General features: G+C 39.6%; 1 protein-coding gene across 5 annotated transcripts in view; it reads right to left on the reverse strand.

Annotated features, from left to right (window-relative positions):
• SLC1A2 (solute carrier family 1 member 2) overlaps nucleotides 1-20,225 on the reverse strand; it is an 88,987-nt gene that overhangs the window by 35,219 nt on the left and 33,543 nt on the right. For 4 of the 5 annotated variants that reach the window (XM_039730957.1, XM_039730959.1, XM_039730961.1 and 1 more), the window contains exon 2: nucleotides 844-983. In XM_039730957.1, the coding sequence (XP_039586891.1) occupies nucleotides 844-983 (140 nt within the window). Of the gene's footprint in view, nucleotides 1-843; nucleotides 984-5,592; nucleotides 5,613-20,225 lie in introns of those variants that run through there. The other variant, XM_039730958.1, reaches the window with a different exon arrangement.

A 20,225-nucleotide genomic window follows, 5' to 3' on the forward strand; every position in this document is an offset into this window, starting at 1 on the left:
CCAGTATGCCTTTTTTTCCTGATCCCAAGCCCACGTGTAATAAAACCAGATAGCAAGGCTTGTGTTGTGATTTGCAGCAACTATGACTATGAAGTATCTCTTTGATACAATGAAAAATATTTGTGTATTTAAAACTTTTTTCTTGGACAGCATCAGGTACACCTTTGAAAGGTGATTCAAGGCAAATGCTTCAGCATCATGGGGTTTTGCAAGCTGAAAATATGGGGATGAAATTTGCAGCTCAAGACCAGTTGCAGCTGTTTTTTCAAACAATAACAAGAGTATGTCTACAAATTTGCTGCATATGGCTGTTGGACTTTCAGTGAAAAAGAAACCGGCAAAGAGCCAATGAACCACAATAAAATGTCAAACTGTTCCATATATGGAAGCTGCTAAAGCCAGAGGCAATATTCAGGATGAGATCATGGAGTGCTGGCTTACAGCTACAGAAAGGGAAGACAAACCTTAAAACCAGTGAAGTGTCAACGGAGAGATAAAAAAGAAAATTTTGAAGAGTTTTTGTCTTTTGTTTTTCTTTCTCCAAATCACTGATAGAAAAAAAGTTTAGCACATTCACTTCTGCTGGATGACACCGACCTGACTGGCCTTGGGGTTTAAATCCATACTCCTTTCCAAACCAGATACCTCAGTGGTGTGGATTTATTTGCTGTGTTGTGTCAGGAATACCTTGCTCACCAGAACCACACAAGCAGTGTCCATAGGCATCCTATTTACTGTCTGGCTGTTCAGCTGGAACAGCTGAAGGCCACAGACAGGAGCTGTGGTGCCACAGGAACAAATGCAGGTACACACAGAGTGTCCAGAGCAGCAGATGTAGCTTACCAAACACAGTAAGAGTCAGGAGCAGATTCCTGTGGAGGGACTGGCAGAACTGCACACATATGTTCCTGGATCTGTGCTCCACTGGATTTAAATGACTTTCATGCATCCGGACTTCTACTTGCTTAGGCATATTGTTGGCACTGGAATAAAAAGTGAAAATCATGTAGAAGTTATAGCACAAGATGCCAAAAGGGAAAGTCTGGATTACTTCCATCATATATAACTGGGGAATCTGACGCATATTCCACCACCTCCCACATTTCATAAACACTGCATATTTACTGCTCTGAAGAAGTCTCTGAAATGGCAGTGGTGTGTCCTTCTAAAGGTGTACCTTAACAGCATTTTTTGTAGTTATTTCTCAAATGGTAGAGATACAATCAGAATGAATTCACTGGACATATCATCCCAAATGTTTCAAGAACTAAACGATTGGTATGGAGCTAGAAAATTGAGTTTCCCCAAAGACCATGGCTGCTTACTTAAGTAGAAGAGACAGCTGAAGAAGAAAGTTTTTATTAGCAGGAAAATGTAGATTTTACTACCTTATTTAATTCCAGCTGAGGATAGTAGTTTAAAAATTAGGATTATTTTGCAAAAGAAAGCATTCAATAACATTTTGCTCAGTCTTTTGAAAACATTTAATTTCAACATTAACATTTTATTTTAATATAATCAGAATGCTGAGGTCAAGAGAATACTTTAAACTTGGTTATAATGAGACTTGAACAATTGCCACTGAAAATTAGTTAGAGAACTATGCATTTCCCAAGAAAACCTTTGGCTTCATTGAATTGGCAGTGTTTAGAGGAAAAAGTTTTTTCTCTAGCTCTGGTTTATATTGAGGAAGTGTGTAGTGGGTTGATGCTGGCTGGATGCCAGGCACCCACCAAAGCTGCTCACACACTCCCCTCTGCAGCTGGACAGGGGAGAGAAAATTTAATGAAGGGCTTGTGGGTTGAAATACAGACTGGGAGAAATCAAATGCCATCATGGGAAGAACAGGCTCACTTGGGGATATGAGTTAAATTTATTACTAGCAAAGAGCAGGATAATGAGAAGTAAAATAAGTCCTTAAGAACACCTTCCTGCCACCCTTCCTTCCTACCCAGTGGTGCAAGGAGACAGGGCATGGGGGCTGTGGTCAGTTCATCACCCGAGGCTTCTCCCACTGCTCAGGGAGAGCAGTCCTTCCCCTGCTTCACCACAGCGTCCCTCCCACAGAAGACAGTTCTCTGTGAACTTCTCCACTGTGGTCCATCCCACAGGCAGCACTCCTGCCAAAACTGCTGCACTGAGTCCCTCCCACGGGCACAGAGTCCTTCCAAAACTGCTGTACCATGAACCCCTCCCATGGACAACTGTGTCCCTCCCAGTGTTGCAGCGTGGGTCCCTCTTACACAGGGTGCAAAGGACAGGCTGCCTCAGCATGGGAACAGGGCCCCTCTCTCCATGGGTCTCCCATGGGCTCACAGCCTCCTCTCAAGCATCCACCTGCCTGGCGTGGGGCTCCTCCATGGGCTGCAGGTGAATCTCTGCACCCCAGTGGGTCCCCATGGGCTCCAGGGCTTCACCATGCTCATCAACACTGGCTCCTGACTCCAGTGGCTGGAACATCTCCTCAGCCTCCTTCTCCACTGACCTTGGTGTCAGCAGAGTTGTTCTTCTCACATGTTCTCACCCCACTCTTCTCTGGCCACAGTGATATCTGTGCAATAAGTTTTGGGGGTTTTTTTTCATTTTTCTTTAATTTGTTATCACAGGGGCATTACCACCATTCTTATTGTCCCAGCCTTTGCCAGCAGCACATCCATCTTTGGAGCTGCCAGGGATTGCCTCTGGGGGACATGGTGGAAGCTTCCAGCAGCTTCTCACAGAAGCCACCTCTTCTCCTCCCCTGCTACCAAAAGCAAGCCATCCAAACCCAACAGAAAGTGATACACACATGAGTGCAGGACTGCAAAAGTCTCAATAGCTGAGAAATCATTAGCAATAGAATCCCTTTTTATATACAGAATATTAAAATGTATTGGAAAAAAAATTAAAATACTACTATGAATCAAACATTTTCCCTAAATGGTAAGGCTATGCAAATATGAGAAATAGGTAATGAACAAAATTTTTATTATCAAGAAAATGATACTTTTTGAGATCTGGTCTTATGCCAGATTAGGATAAGATCTTAGAAAATCTTCCTCTACAACAGTAGACTGAGGTTTACAGATCTCAAACAGATCTGAAAAGATGTATGAAATTTCAGTGTTTTCAGTACTGAGCCATTCCCAATTAATCAAAACATTTTTTATATTGTACTACTTGTCTTTGTAAAGTTTTTCAACAGAAAGTTATTAGTCTTGTAATAAGAATCAGGTCATTTTGATGCAAATGTTTCTACAATTTTCCCTTTCAAATCAAAATTGCATTTCTTTCCAATACACTTGATGGTTAAAACAATAGCACCACTTGAAAATGCATTAGAGAATACTCCTTCTTTTTTTTTTTTAAGGGGGAAAACCCCTCCAAATGTTGTAATTTTTATTTTGCAATTTTAAAAATATTTCACAGCAGTGGTCACAACAAAATGTGCTTCTGACAGTGAAATAACAAAGAATACCACTGCACATTCTGACAGGTCAAGTGTGAAGCTTGCCTTCTTCTTGAAGACTTACCCATGAAAGTATCAGAGATACACAAGGATTAGCCAGGGGATAATGTGCAGAACTTGAGGAATTACAGGAAAGATGAGACAGTGTCTGCACTTTTCATGCACATGGGCCCCAAAGCCATGAAATCACAGGTGGAAATGTGCCAAAACCCCAAGGAACTTGGGATCTAAACTTTGCAACTGAGGATTACAACTAGTTTCACTTGCATTCCAAACATGAATATACAACTTGTTCTGACCTATTATTCACTACAGGTTAATTATGTACTCCTCAGAAACTCGGAAATATGGACAGCTGAAACTAATTCAAAACAAAACCATGGAGTCCTGCTCAATAGTAAATAATTGGGTGGAATTGAAATGGATCAGTAAACAGAAGTACTTGATGATTTTACTTTGGGCTAATCTTAGTTTGGTTTCCTGGAACCTTTTCCACTTTTCAAAGTTTTACACTCTCCATCTACTTCAAGATTGTAGGTGAACCTTCAACATGGAGTGAAATTCTGATAAGTATGGGCTTTTTAAAGAAAAAAACAGAGTAGGAAAATACACTAACTGTGCACCCATGTTACAAAAAGTGATGACAGGTTAATATCAGAACATGAAAAATGGTACCATAAAGGAGTTAGCACTGCTTTTCAACAATGATATATTTATCTCTGGACCAGAGAGGAAGTATTGTTCTGGGCTTTTGACTATGTTGTGGGAGGAGAGGAAGAGAAAAAATAGTGAAATATAAACCTTTTGTGAAGGATAAGGGAAGCTTCTTGTGCAGCACATGACAAAATCAGAATTATAAGTGTGTAGCACACGACAAAATTTCTTGTGCAGCACATGACAAAATCAGAATTTTGCAAAAGAAATTTTCTATCCAATTACTAGAAGAGGAAAATCTGTTTATCTCAGGGTCACAGAAATTACTTTTCATCTTATGGACTGAGACATCCTCTTGTGCTGGTTTTGTACCTCTATTTACATCTTGTAAATGATATTTGGCTCCAGAAGAATGCAGGAATTTTGCATCTGAAACCTGCAGTCACATGGATAACTGCAGGAAGTGCCTGTTGAAGTCAATGGAAGATGCACAGATGTAAGTCAGGGCAGAGTATGGGCCCTTATGGACCAGATCCCTCTGGATCTGTTCTACTCCTCTGCCCTCTCCCACTAACACGGCACGCTCACATGCACAGCTTTCTTCACACCCTGAAGGCCACAGTGCCATGATAAAGCATTCAGGGAAGGGACTTAAACATGTATAAGCCTTTCTTCTGCTTCACATTTTCATGCTGATGGAAAAAAATGGATGCATGATGGAGTGGAGCTTGACTACACTCCAGCTCATGGGCAGTACTGTCCTCAAGTACAAAGCCAGAAGTGTACCAACAACCAGAGGCCCTCCTACACATCTGAACATCCTTAATTTAATCTCAATATTAATGGTACCTCCATACATAGGTGAGCACCACAAAACAGTAAAGAATGCCTTTTAGCAGCTGGGGTCTCTCAAACATGCAAATTATTAACTTAGTTAAATAAATCTTTGTTCCATTGTGCTGAGCTCCTGTGGTTGGGCAGGGGGGGGCCTCTGAACATCCTTAATTTAATTTCAATGTTAATGGTACCTCCGTACATAGGTGAGCATCACAGAACAGTGAAGAATGCATTTTAGCAGCTCTGATCTCTCAAACATGAAAATTATTACCTTGGTTAAATTAATCTTTGTTCCATTGTGCTGAGCTCCTGTGGTTGGTTGTTCAAACAAAGGGCCCATCCTGAATGCTTATCTGAAACCCATCCGACCAAAACATCTTTTACTCTAACTCCACTGAGGCCAGAACATAAAGATATAAATTAATTCTGCTCATTATTTTCTTATGTCATTATGACAAGCAGCCAAACAGCTAAGCTCCAAAACAGCTCCACAGAGAGCTCATAAGTATGGAGACCTTCAAAGATGATAATATTTACTGCTAACTACAGATGCTTAATAACATTGACAGGATTTATGAGAAATGAACCAAATATTGGAAAATAAGTAGGCAAGCAGTCACATGAAACAGCAGATCACACCAAACAGCACATACCAAGAGCTAGACATATGTTGCAGCTTTTGAATAATTTAGCAGGATGTTCTGCTTAGCTGTCACCTACCCTTCTCCCTTTTGAGGCTTTCCCTAGAAAAGAGAGAAACTCCTTTGAGCCGAGGAGATTTGATTTTTATTCACTTAAGTAGAGCACAGAACTGTCCCAAAATTAACAGTCTGTAAACAGTCTGATTTCAAATATGCTTTACCCTGACAAGGTGATACATAAGTGTATTAATATAACTTAGTATTAGAATTAACTTCAATTTTATTCCCTTTTAACCAAAGAAACAACCTCTTCTCTGAATAATCCAGATGTTAACTATTGTCCCTCATCGTCACAATACACACAAAGTACAAGAAAAAGAATCTGTCCATAAACATTTGATTTACATTATCTAAATATTTACAGATAGTTTTGCACGTAAAATATACAGTGCCATATGAGATAATCTATTTATCTGCACTTTTTTGGCTGTAGTCTGTTTGTCTTGCTGGTTGCTACACATAATATGCCAAAATGCAGGAAAAGAATTTATTAAAGCACTAAGGTTCCAAGTATTTTTTCATCCTATTTCCTCCTAAAGCATTTTCCTTAGGTTTTGTCTGTTCTCTCTGCGCTAGTCGGCTCTATCTCTTCAACTTCCTTCTTTCTTGTATTCACACTGAAGCTTCTAGAACTAAAAGTGGGGAGAGGGGGGGCTGTTTGCTTTTCCTTTGCTACCATATGTAACACTTTTCCTCACAAAAGTTAAGGGTTAATGATTTACACAGTGCTTGAGTGACAATGCCCTTTATTTTCAGTCAGTTATGGGGAAAGAACTCTCTGTTTCCCAAATACTCCCCCATCTTGGCATAAATCTAGACTGCAGACTAGAGGGGAAAAAATAATCTTTCATTTAAATGAAAAATGTAAGCAAAGGCCATAACACAGCTAGTGAAAACAGATGCTGGGAACAAGGTAAATTAACAGAGACCATGTTCATTCTGTTCAAGGTATTTCAGCTCTGTCAATTAATCAAGCAGGTATTCTCAGTATAAAAGCCTGCTTTGTTTTGTAGCAATTACTTCAATTGAGGTAGCAAGAGCTGTTCTTGAGAAAAGAACCTTGGACAGACAGGCTTAAAATCAGGGTTTAAGAACTTCTCCGGAGCTACATGTTTATTGTCAGACCAAGCACTGGTCTCTTCTGAAGCAATGAGTAAACAGCAGCTACAAAAGCCCAATTGTTCCTAGAAGGACTGTTCTTCTTAAGGAAAGAAGAAAAAAGAGGAGGCACAGAAAGTTGAACCAGCTTTTTGGACATCAGAATAAAAAGTGAATGGACTGCAAATCTTGTCTTGCCAATTTTGTAGTACTTAGACAAGTGGTTCAAACATAGTTGGAGCTGAAAAGCCATGGCAAAAGTGATCTGATGAAGTCTGGAGATCAGCAACCTTGGTGATTCCTCACTGACAGAGCTCCTCCTAGCAATCAGTGGGATTGCACAGGAGTAAATGAGAGCTCAATATGCCCTGAAGAATATTTGCTAGCAGCTAATCTCTCCCCCTTTCCCTGGAGAGACAGTATAACATTAATTATTAAGGATAACATTCTGTGTTTGAGACCTGAAGAGGGAGTATGGATCTGCTCCACCCCATGATCAGTTTACTCCTGACTCATATGTAGGAAAGGGCCTGTTCTGGTTGCTAGATAAAAGACAAGTGACTAGGAAAACATATGGAACATCACCAGAACAAAAGGGATTTCACTAGCTGGATGGAAGGAGTCCAAACTGTTTGTCACAACTCTTTTGAAATTAGGGCTCAAGCATGAGCTCACCAAGAAACTTCTAGTTTGAGTGCAAATAGTGTTTTCAGCTGCTTAATTATATCACAACAGCTGTTGAGCTGCTTTAGGGAGACAATTTTATATCATTCTGCTGTGCCATGCCATGTGCTAAAGTTTGGGGGTTTCATTTATTATATTAGATATATTTTTCAAACCACACTGGAACTGGTAAAGCTCAGCATGCAGAGCCAAAATATGACAGGCCATGCAGGTGAAACAGCTGAAATATTTTTGTTGTGGAAAACACACATTAGCTTTGGCATCACTCCTGCTATGTAATGTTCAGTTTTTAAATGTTGCATTATATATCAGTAAAATAGTCTGGTCATGTTTCAGCTCCTGCACAAAAGTCAAAAAAGTGCAAAACCAAACAAAAAACTTCTACAAACAAGAGTAACATAAGCTTCAGTCTGCAAAAGAGTTTATAGTAACAAGGGTTTTAAATGGCTTGCTGCTGCTAAGCCCTTCTATTGAATTTTAACTGCATTGTGTAGGCTTTTTTCTTCTTATTTGTGAGACATTAATGAATTCTGAGGGGAGATTTACTATGGAGCCTGATTTGGCCTAGGGACTGGTATTACAAGCAACACCCTCAAGTATGACTTGCCTTTTTGTAGCAGGAAAAAGAGCTTTTCTCTCTGGAATAATTTAGAGCCATGTTGTTTCCTCTGAGTTATCATTTACTGCACATTCTCTGAGTTTAATATAGTCATGAGACTGAGTATAATCACAAGCATATCTGAACAACCAGGGGATCACTCCCAGCCAGCATGGTCTTATGAAAGGCAGGTCCTGCTTGACCAACCTGATCTCCTTCTATGACAAGGTGACCAACTTAGTGGATGAAATAAAGGCTGTGGATGTCATCTACATGCACTTAAGTAAAATCTTTGACACTATTTCCCACAGCATCGTTCTGGAGAAGCTGGCTGCTATTAGTTTGAATGGGTGCATTGTTTGCTGAGTTAAAAACTAGCTGGATGGCTGGCCCAGAGATGGCTGGAGTTAAATCCAGTTGAGGGCCAATCATCAGTGGTGTTCCCCAAGGCTCTGTGTTAGGGCCAGTCCTGTTTAATATCTTTATCAATGACCTGGATGAGTATCGCCTCAGTCAGTTCACAAATGACACCAGGCTAGGGAGGACCATTGATCTGCTGGAAAGCAGGAAGGCTCTGCAGAGGGATCTGGACAGGCTGGATCCATGGGCCAAACCAACTGCATGACAGAGGGCTGGGTCCTCCCCTTGGATCACAACCTCAGACAGTATAACGGGCAGGGGGTAAAGTGGCTGGAAAACTGCCCAGCAAAATAGGACCAGGGATTGCTGGAGAACAGCAGCTCAACATGAGCCAGGGTAAGGCCAAGTGTGTGCCCAGGTGGCCAAGAAGCCCAATGGCATCCCGGCCTGGATCAGCAATAGTGTGGCCAAAGGACAGAGCAGTGATTGTCCCCTGTACTCAGTACTGATTAGGCCACATCTTGACTCCAGTGTTCAGTTTCAGGCCTCCCACTATAGGAAAGACACTGAGGTGCTGGAACATGTCCAGGGAAGAGCAGTGGAGCTGGGAAAGGGTCTGAAGCATGAGTCTTGTGAGGAGACACTCAGGGAGCTGGGATTGTTTAGACTGCAGAAAAGGAGGCTCGGGGTGACCTTATCACTCCCCAGAACTGCCTGAAAGGAGGCTGGTGCCAGGTGGGGGTTGGTCTCTTCTCCCAGGCAACTACAGATAAAACAATTAAAATGTCCTCCCATTGCAGCAGTGGAGGTTTGGATTAAAAATGCAGAAAACTTTCCTCACCAAAAGGCATTGGAACAGGCTGCTCAGGGAAGTGGTTGAGTCACCACCCCTGGAGTTAGTTAGTGTAGATGTGCTAATTAGGGACAAGGTTTGGTGGAGGAGTTGGCAATGAAGGTTTAACAGTTGGACGCAATGATCTTAAAGGCCTTTTCCAACCTAAATAGTTCTATGATGCTCCAGTTATATATTCAAGTGGCTGATCAGCAGCATCATTACTGAACCTGAGAAGAACAGTGGTCCGTGCGACCTGACTTCTTACTCTGATTTAGTTATCAGTTACATCTCTTTCTTCTAATTTTTTGAAGTATTGTTCCATGAGATCATTTAAGAAAACAACTCTTCATAATCTACCTGAGTTTGCAGTCCTTAAATTTATGCTAAATTTGTTTGTGCTTTTAAAACCCTGTTAGAATAGTCATGAGATTTGTACTCATTAAGTGCTTCCGTTAAGAGTTTCTCCAGCTTTTAAATCTGGCTTTGGAAGCTAAATTGTCCTGTAGAGAGAGAGTAGTCGGTACTTGACAGCAGGTGCAAAGGAAAATGAAATATAATGTCACACTAATTTTTTACAAGTGTATGATCCTTTTTTCCATATCTATCCAGGTCTTTTCACAAACATATAAATCACTGTGGAAGAGAGACTTTTTCCCCCCTTCAAGGTTTCTTTACATTTGACTGACTAATATATTGATTAATTATTTATTAACTAGGCTGCAGCAATACATCTGAATAAGAGAGGTAAAGATGATGGATCTGCCAAGCAGGAATTCTTTTCTATTCATAATCACACATCCTGTGTATGGCCACATATATGGCTTTCAATAATCTCTTTAGACAGACCACAATGCATGGATAATGCCTTTTCCTATGCTCAGTTTTTTTTTATTGACTGCTTAGATTTCGTGGAGCATTTCATAGCATGTTGTGTGGAAAAGAATATTAGTCTCTATGGAGAGATTGTGAACTGAAGTTCACTTTTCATGGAACCCTGCACCATAAACCATATGAGGCCAAGAGATCACATTGAATCATGTGGATTTTGTTAGAAAGAAGTGTATTTTATACAGACATGAATGTACCTCCATACCTAGAAACTCCAGGATAACACCTAGGTGTCAGAAATTATGTAAGAGAGAAATTTCTGCAGTAAGTTGCAAAAGGGGAGATGTGTAACACCACCTGTACTCACTGCATGGTGGGTCTGATGGAAGTGAGCCATGGGAAGCTTTACAGGGCTCCTTTCATGGGGCAGCTGTGCAGTGCCTTTGGAACCCTGCAGAGCATTGCCTTCAGCCATCTCCTACCTAATCTTATGAAAACCTGACCTGAACACCTCAAAGAGAGTGTGTATTGGAGTGTGTGAGTTAACTGATTCTGATTTAAGTGTCATAACAAAGCCTGATGGAAAAAGATTCAGCTACAATTTGTAAGAACAAAGCTAAAGTAGTTATTCAGACCTCACATAGACAAGTGTCTTTGTAGGCTTCCACAGTCCTTGGCAAGATTCAGGTTTACTCTGTATTTCAGACTTTAGAGGGATATCACTTCCATATGCAAGAAGGGCTACCAATTTGTTTCTTGTTTGGAATAAACAAGGTGGATTTCTACCTCCAGGGATTCTATTCTATGCACCATTCAGAGTCTAAAGCAAGAAAGTGTGGTTTAGACCAGACAGTATAATATACCTACCATAAAGGTGATCATTTATTTATGTAATAATGCACATGTGGAGTATCTGCCAATTTGCTGATAGGGCTTTATAGTGGTGTAACAACCTGGGACTGTGCATGCTTCATTACCCAAGAATTATGTACTGAGGCTGAGATGAAGAATTAAGGATGAATCATATTATTATCATCATAGCAAATTATACAATAACAGTGTGCTTTGTGCAAAAAGTTCTTTCCTTACATCCTCAGAGACTCTGAAACAAGTAAAATCATGACCTTGCATTTGCTTCTGCTTGGGCTGTGCCAGGCAGCACAAAGAAAAAGGCTATGAAATTACTGGGGATTAGCATAGTTTTCAAGGGTACTGAGCAAAGATTAAGCCAGTGAGAATGTGAGAAGACCAGAAATGTAGCAGCTCCTAGACATGCTGGCTAGGGACAAAAAGGAGTAGAAGAGTGGGGGGTTTTGTATAATTCAGAATGGTCTACAGAAAGAGAGACTGATCAAGGAGCTCTGATTGAGATAGACAGTAATAATTAATTTGTCATAACAAGGGGGGAAAATGCAGTTTTTCATATTAATTTATTTCTTGAGTAATGGCTCTTGAAACACTTTTTTTCCCTGATGTAAATTGTCACAGGTTTGTGACGGCAAGTGATTTTTGTGACACCAGTGACACCAGTGATTTTTGACCACATCACTCACATAGAACAAGTTTCTAGTGGCCATGTAACTCCCCCTCACCATGGCTGAATTAGTGCATCAGAACTCTACAACTAAGCAAGTCTTGAAAAAATCTGAACAGTTATTACCAGTTATCTAGATATCATTGAGGATAAAAGGATACTATCTCAATTGCTTAGTTTATTTTTTTCACCAAATCTGCGTGTTACCTATTTATATTAAAAGTATGATATGTATTAATGAGAAGAAAAAATATAAAAAATTAGGAAAACTCTCTATGCCCATCCCTTTATGACTGTTGTTATCTACTTTGAAAATTCCCTATAGTTTTCATAGCTGAATGAAAATGCCCATCTACCCATCTAATGTCTCAGGAGTCTTACTCATGCTGTGCTGTAAAATTCCAAGTGATTTCAAAACAGCTCCAAAGTATATTCCAGCTAAGAAGAGTGACCACAGGTGTTACTGCTTTAACCTGCAAACAAGAGTTTCCTCTCATACCAAAACTTTGTATTTCTTTTAATATGCTTTAGAAGCTACATATCCAAAAAATTGCTTCTTGAAGTACTAAAAGCCCTTTTAGTTTTCTAAGAGCCCTTTATGTTTTCTGAGAAGTGACTGAGTAGTACTAGGTTTGCTAGTCACATTCAATCAGAAGACTAGAAAAATCAAGATTAAAAAACCCAATCATCAGAGCTACTCTCCAACAGCCAGTGGCAAAGGACTGAGACAGCTGACCTTTCACATTTCAGTATTTTCCTCTAAACCGTGCAAAGTGCACAGGTAGATACAAGTAGATATTATCTGAGGCTTCAAATAACAAAAAGCAACCAAAAACGCACTAAAAAATGCATTCATTTCCACGAGATGTTTGTCAATGAGCCAGCCTGTAACGGTGTATCCAGCACTAATTCTGTTTGAAAACATTCCTCAGTGTTTCCTGTGGGGAAAAGCTCTCTTCCAGAAACTGTTGTGGATAGAGTCAGAAACTGCACAAAGAACAACTACTAAGAAGCCTACAAGAAAACAGTTGAACTTCTATGCAGAAAATGTCAGAATTTGAATTAGTGTATGAAAACTCAAAGTCCCAACTTGTTCCTACGTATCCTGATGGATATTAATTCTTCTCTGACTACAGATAATGGTCTTCTTTCTCAGCTGTTCTCCAAAATCTGACTTACAACTATAAAGCTAGTAATTTGATTACTGCAATCTCTGAGTGCCAGAAACCTCTATGAAAGTGCAGAAGTCTCATAGCATAACATTTTAAACAGATTGTGTTTGTTCACCAGTACAATATTACCTCACAGGGTGAAAAGAAAAGAAAAAAAAGACATTTTAAGCTTTTTCTCTCACCTTATGACATACTTAGCTTTAAAGTGTCCCATTCAATAAACTTCTTGCCATTCTTTTCTCTTATTTCTTAGCTTTTCTTACCTAGAATGACTGCTTCTCTTTTAATGCAACTAAACTTTCGTTGTAGCCAGACATTCAGATTGCTTTCATCACAACTATTTCTCCAACAAAATTGCTTTGGCCAAACTGCTCATGCTCTTGAAAAACATCTCAACAAAAATTTCCTGGGCTGGGCCCTGAAAAAGTGAAGAAACTTCGTTTTGAAGACCTACTAACTCCCTGTAGTATATTAAAGAGATTACAGAAATCACATGTAGCATAACAGAGTCACTTGGGATACAGTTTGAAAAGAGAGCTTCGTGTGCTCCTTGAAGCAGTATTTGTGATCACACACAGCAAGCTTTGAAGAGTGCATGCCATCTACTGGAATCAAAAGGACTTCTTACAGAGGAAGTCCTGAAAACAGCAATGACTTTTACTCAGTGTAAAGCATCTTTTTCTTTGTCTCATGTGCCTTTGTAAGTAGGGTTTGGAGCCTTTTTTCATACTGTGCCTTTAAAATAAATGAAAAAGAATGGTAACCACACTTTGACCACAATCTTGTGAAAGGAGGGAAAAGTTTCCCATTCACATGAACTAATAATTTATTCTAGTAGCTGCATGAAATTGAATGGACATTCACATAAATAGGTTGCTTGGATGATCTGCTTGCATTGTTCTCTCTTACCAATATATGAGGTGTTTACCTTCAACACAGAGCAGCACAGTCACTGTGCAAGTGTACTTGGATGATCTGCTTGTATTGTTCCCTCTTACCAATGTATCAGAGATGTCTGTAAGGAAACTACATGCAGAAAACCCATAGTATTAATGTGGGAAATCATAAATACAAAATAGCTTTCAGAAAGTAGAATATATTTCGGATTATGGACCTGAAGATGGGTGATTGGGTTGCTTTCTATCCTATACATGTGACACACTCAGGGCATGCACCACTCCATCAATGGATCTGCTTGTCTCCCCCAGGTCTGCTTACACTCATTTTATAGCTGCAAAAGAGTTGAGAGAATGTCATCAACAACAGGAACAAGATTTCTTTTTAGCATTCCAAAAGTCTCTATCTTAACAAGGCATTTTCTTGAACACTTTATTTTTTCTTGCTTATTTAATATTGTCCACTGGACTGTAGCACCACTTGGAGTAGTCTCAACTGAAATAGAGTTGAACTTGCTGGTTCCTTTATAGAGAGGTGTTTACCTTCAACACAGAGCAGCACAGTCACTGTGCAAGTGTTGAAGACAAGTCTTTATATCCAAAACTTGTGACGCTCAACAGCAGGTTGCATTGCTGTGAGCTGCTGGAGTTGGTTTTCTGCATGACACAACTACTGCCACTGCACAAGGATCCAAGAGCTTCTCTGAAAACTAGGATGGATTTTTTAACCTTGGCCAAATTCAAACCGGGAAACTTGAATTTTTCTGTTAGTGGAAATTTAAAATGCTTAATTTTCCAGTTATTCCATGGTGTTTTGTTATGAAGAGTGAAGCAGGTAAAACTAGAGGGGTCATTTAACTGGGCTTGAAATCTCTGACACTGAGCAGCTCTAGATACCCAGGACATGACTATAAGACCAGCAGGTAGCACAGTATTTCCCAAAGTAGTGTCCTGGCATTCATTGGTCTGTGGGTTGAGGATTTCAAGTGTTATGCCAACATAAATTCTATGACTCCTTCAATACAAAGTTAGAACAAGGAACCAGAAGGACATACCACAAGCAATTTTTCCCATTCTACCTTGTGAGATTTGTAATCCAGATTTCTTAAGGAGAGTCCAAGCCTAAAATGGCTTTTCTAAGATGGAACCTCTGTAGAACATGCTGTACAAGTAGAAAGCTTGCAAACCTTTAGTTTAAATTATATTCATCTACATCTCCAGTCATAAATTATAGAATGGTCTTAACCCAAACCACATGCACTATGTCTATATTTTCCATTGTGAATTCCAAAGCATATTATGTAAATATCATGTCCAGCAAAGGTGATGTACGGCAGGGTGCTTTAGTCCAAGGAATAGAAGTTTTATGCCCCATAATGAACTCCCATAAGGTAAATCCTAAGGCTTCTGCTGAGTTTTTACAGACATTTCTACTAAAGTCACTTGAATGTTTACCTAAAGTTGGAGCTATGGAAAATCTCACTCACTTTTGAAGGAAATTATTGCCAAGAAATAAAAAAATCTCACACCACTAAAGGTCTAAGCTGTGGATGTCTCCACATGAGTTGGAAACAGGATAGTAAAACTAGTGTGAAGCATGACACTGCTCAGCTGTCACTGGCTTGTCCCCAGGCCAACATGAGAGGAAATGCACACCACTGGAGGCTCACTTTACAACACATCACACCCAAACACAATCTTCTGGTCTCCTAATCTAATGAAAAGAGATCTCCTGGGACACAGCTGTGTGTTAACTTGGCAGCTCCTACACACGTCCTTAAAGTTAAGTACATGTTTATCTGGTTGGCTGAACTGGTCCCTATCCACTTAACCACAGGAAGATACAGCCCTAGAATTTACGAGGCAACTTCTCATAAAAAAACCCCAATTTAAAATGGAGTTTTAAACTGAAAACAACTGATGCCTAAAAATCAAATTATAACTAATGGCTGTACATATCCTAGCTTATCTTTTTAATGATAACCAAATATTAGGTTTCTAAGTATTTATGGACGTTGAAGCTAATACGGCTTTGAAAGGGCCTAATGATTATTTTTTATTATATGCAGGTCATGTAGAAAATTCTATTTAGTTAGGAGGCTTTAGGGAGGCTTTAGCTTATATTGCTTTTATTTATTGCATTTGTATTTAGCTGCTTCAAAGCTTTAATGGCAAAGGACACTTGAAACAATGATTCATTGCCATTGTCCTGCTGTTTGTAGCCAGCAGTGAGCTGGAGTCCCAGCTGGCCATACTGCTGCTGATTCCTGGCACTCTCAGTCAAGCTCTGGCTGTCAGTACAGTGACCACAGGGGTCCTCAGTGCAAGCCAGTGCATGTCTTGATCATCCACATTTACAGCTTCTTCCTCATCAGCAGACTGTTCCTTCAAAAACAACAAGGGGAAGAAGCAGCCACAATGGACACACTAAAATGCACTGGACTAGTAATGCTATGGTTGTGTCCATTTAATCATGAACTGAAATTATGATGCAAAGTTATATAGCACCTTATAGCAGGTGCTTTAAGGTTTGTGAAGAAATTGCTATTAAAAATCCAGAGTACATGACCTAGCTTTGCATCCCTGCAAACAATACAGTATGTACTACTTTAATTGCTTGTCTTTGGCTACATATTTAGTATATAGATTTAAGTGGGAAGATTTTAAATGTTTTGCACAACAAACCTAATTGAAGAAGCATTCTCTTCAAATGCTCTTTAAAACTCTGCTGCCCTACCCACGTATCCTGCAGTTCTATTTCTGGCACTTTTCTGCCAGATTAATTAACAGGTAACACCAATCAAAGCACAAAGTTTGTACTACTGAAATATTTAAAAAGTAAAACCTATAGTTAAAACTATAGATTTTCACAGTTGCATTTACTGTAACACAATTAAACAGCTCAGTCTTGCAGCTCTTGAATCCCTTAACTCAGATTCTTCTTCTGCTAATGTTTCTTAAAGCAATTGGTGCAGCCCAAATATCCCCCCACTGCTCGATGAGTGGCCAAAGCAAACGTCTCCTGTGACCTTTTGGCCACTGCATCCTTCACATGGCACCAGTCAGAGAATATTTCAGAATACAAAAGTGTCCCTTAGGACATTTACAAAAGCACTGTGACTATCCCCAAAAATGCTGAGCAAGCTCCTTCAGCTGATAGAAATCAGAAGATTCATCAAAATCAAAGTATTTTCTCTAGAGAAAATATCAAAGGATTAACTCTTGAAGAGCAGCCCTTAGCATTTTCTCTGACCAGTTCCTCTCCCTGTCATCTCCTTCATCTGTCCCCACTCCTCTCCTCCACAGCAGCAGGTGGTCATTCCACATTCCTTGCTGTCCCCCACCACCTGCCTGCAGAGAAACTCCAGCTGTGCCATGCTGCACACGCAGGCAGGCTTCCCAGAACTCAGGTAAAGTCACCTTCTAGAAGTGTATGAGAGTGACATTTTGAAAAATTTCAAGCCAGAACCAATGCATCACTCCTCTTACCAGAATTACTGTATTTATTATATTTCCTGACAGGTTCACTTGAACCTCCAAGGGGCAAAAGCACAGTTGGTTTCAATTCCTTGCAGCAAACTCTCCCTACCAGCTGCCACAAAGATAAATTCCATTGGAACAAATACTGTCTTCAGCTTTCCTAACATGTTATGAAGTTTTACTTCTAGCAGATTTCAGAAAGGTTTTGCCTGGCAGTTATGGCACCACCCAAAAAGAGAAAGATCTCTTCTCCCTCTTGCTACACAGCAGGAGTCTACTGGAGATGAATGGGCACACCTTTTGCTGGTAAAAAAATGGTGTGTTTTTCCTACAACAAGGACTTTATGAATTGATATATAGTGTCAGAAGGCAAACTGGGATAAAAGAAAATCCAGTTTCCTAAGAACTTCATGGAGCTCAAATTTTGTCCCAGACTAATGTAAATTTGGGGACACCCATTAACTCCTCTATAGTTTTTGTATTCTGGGCTTTAATTGACAGGTAGCAATGAAATAATTTTATAAAACATTTTACTTCATTTTAACCTTGGATTTATTCCTATTCTGCCTCCTTCTTCAACAACTGAAGCTTAAAACAGTTAATGGGAAAAAAAATCTTCAATTGATGCAGGAGGCCATGATTCTTTTTAGTAACCTGAACAGCACAAGGGCTCGATTTTGGAAGGAAGAAGACTCATCTGAAATGACCCAGGCAATCTGACATACCCACTTTTAGAGTGACAAGAGCTAGAAAATATGGTTTATGCTGAGGTACACTCCTTACAGTTGTCTTGACTCCCCACAGTGGTTTGAGAGCTGGTGCAGACTTGCAGAAGGCAGCAGAGGCTTGGGCAGAGCAGCACCTTACACCACTACTATTGCTGGTGCCTCAAGTCCAAATTTCCTACCAGGTTTTGCCTTCACAAGGCAGGCAGCTGGTGAGAGCCACAATTAATGACCTCTGCATGTTTGCCTCTGGCTCTCTGCTTTAGCCATTTGATCACTTCCATGGCAAAGACTAGTACAGAATTTTTTTACACACATAACTTTTTGCCTGCATTTCAGTACTGCCTTGCTTGCTAATTTATTAGTAGCACAAATAATGACTCACAGGTGTTTTGCAAGAGATTATTTATAACAGGAAACATAGGTGTTAGATGAGAAAATACATTCTTCACCTATGGTTAAAAATGAACATGAAACATGAACAGTAAAGGGTGAACAAATATGGCACAGACAGGTAAGTGTGAAAGTATACAACAAGAGAGCAAAACTATAAAACAAGGCCTTAACCTCTTCTATTAATGTAAGAAATCCGACCTTTGAAAGAAAATATAGAAGCTGTGCATTTTACTGTATATTTTTAACAAATAAAAATCTTCTCAGCATCTCCTTTTTTTTAGTTACTTATCTCTAGAGTCATGGAACTTGACTACTCACTCTACTAGCATTGCTTAGCACGAGTAATATCAAAGGCCACAGGATGCCAGAACCTGTTACCCAGTTTCCTGGGTGGTTTATATGAAGAAAAACCACACTACTCTGATTGCTGTCCTTCCTCTCACACATGCCTTGAGTTAAAAACAACTAGGCTTGTTATTGCACTTGCAGAAGTGTGTTACAGATTGCCTGGTATGATGAAATGCACACCTGCACTAATAGAAAATCTACTTTAAAATAATTAAATGGAAATTGGTTTGCTTTGTTAACACAGCATTTTTATATTTTATGAAACATGTTAAATTCAGCATTGTTTTTACCTTCAAATAAGCTTTATCTGTTTGTAGCATAAAAGAAGGTGAGAGCTGGGGAAATTCACCAGAATGTTACTGCAGTTTTTAATGGTAAAACTACACACTTGGTATCCATTACTCCATAAATGAGTCTTCAGTCACTCATTTCGTTGTCCCTGGTAACATCTACTTATTTTGTTTCTCTTCTCATTTCCTGCTTTATATGAAAGAAGTGTTATTGTCATTACAACTGCAAAAGATGTAATTGAAAGGGGATGTCCTTTATTTTATCCATGTGTGTGCCAATAACCACATTTCAATTCCCTTTACTCTTACCTTGGAACATAAAAGGTTGGTCCTCCATGACTCCCAGTGAAAAGCTTTTCTGCTTAAAAGAGTCTAAGAACAAAATAATTCACAGGTTTTCTACCAAGTCACTGAACTAGCATGCAACACTCTAGACTCACTTACTTCTTCTAGAAATAATAGCACTTCAGACCATTATTCTGCACAGTAATGTCCCAGATTGTTAATAAGCATCACCTAAAAGAAAGCTCACCTTCATGCTGAATCCTGAACTGTGTTTTTCCTCTTTATTAATTAGCTTTTCCAAGTTAAGCAAGGTCAGCACATCTCTTTTTTTTTTTTTGTCTCTCACTTGCTTGTCCCTTTAATCTCCTTATGTTTAATTTATTTTCTGAGCTGCTACCTCTCACACATTGAGAGATATATATTTAAACAATTTTTTTAAATGCCTCAGCCCACTTAGGAATTGTCTTGGGTTATTTTCTTTTTTTTTCTGTCAGGGGTGAGATTTCTTTCTCTTGGTTGTATAGGTGCATATGGGAGGAGAAGACCTGGCTCTATGAATGACCAAAATTATGAGTACATAAAGCTCAGCAATATCTTTCCCCAGGCGCAAAGGACTTTATCATGTGGGACATTACCATGTCTCTCAATTGCCTATGTACTCCTAATTCAGAGCTTAGTCAAAACTCAGGGCTTGAGAAAAATTCAGCAAAAGTTTGGAACACATTGCCATTTTAGATATGCTAAAGCAAAGGCCTCTGATTACCTAAGGTCCACACATATTTTCATCTTTGTAAGGGACATTAACATGATTTACTCCTCCCATCACCAGACATAATGCTTGCTTTAGCCCAGGCTATTAAGAAGTATGGGAAACCATCTGGGTACCCCAATTACAGCTACTCTGGCAAGACAGCAGCAATACCACATTGTGACAGTTTGATAGTCCAGCCAGGGGAGTTCTGATCTGAGTTTAGCTTGAAGTGATTGATTTCCATACAAGGAAAAGAAAGCATGCCCCAAGATCTCTGTCTGCACATTTGTTTCTCACACAGATCC

Source organism: Passer montanus, unplaced genomic scaffold (assembly GCF_014805655.1).
Source record: "Passer montanus isolate IOZ18808 unplaced genomic scaffold, ASM1480565v1 scaffold75, whole genome shotgun sequence".
NCBI classification, from domain to species: domain Eukaryota; kingdom Metazoa; phylum Chordata; class Aves; order Passeriformes; family Passeridae; genus Passer; species Passer montanus.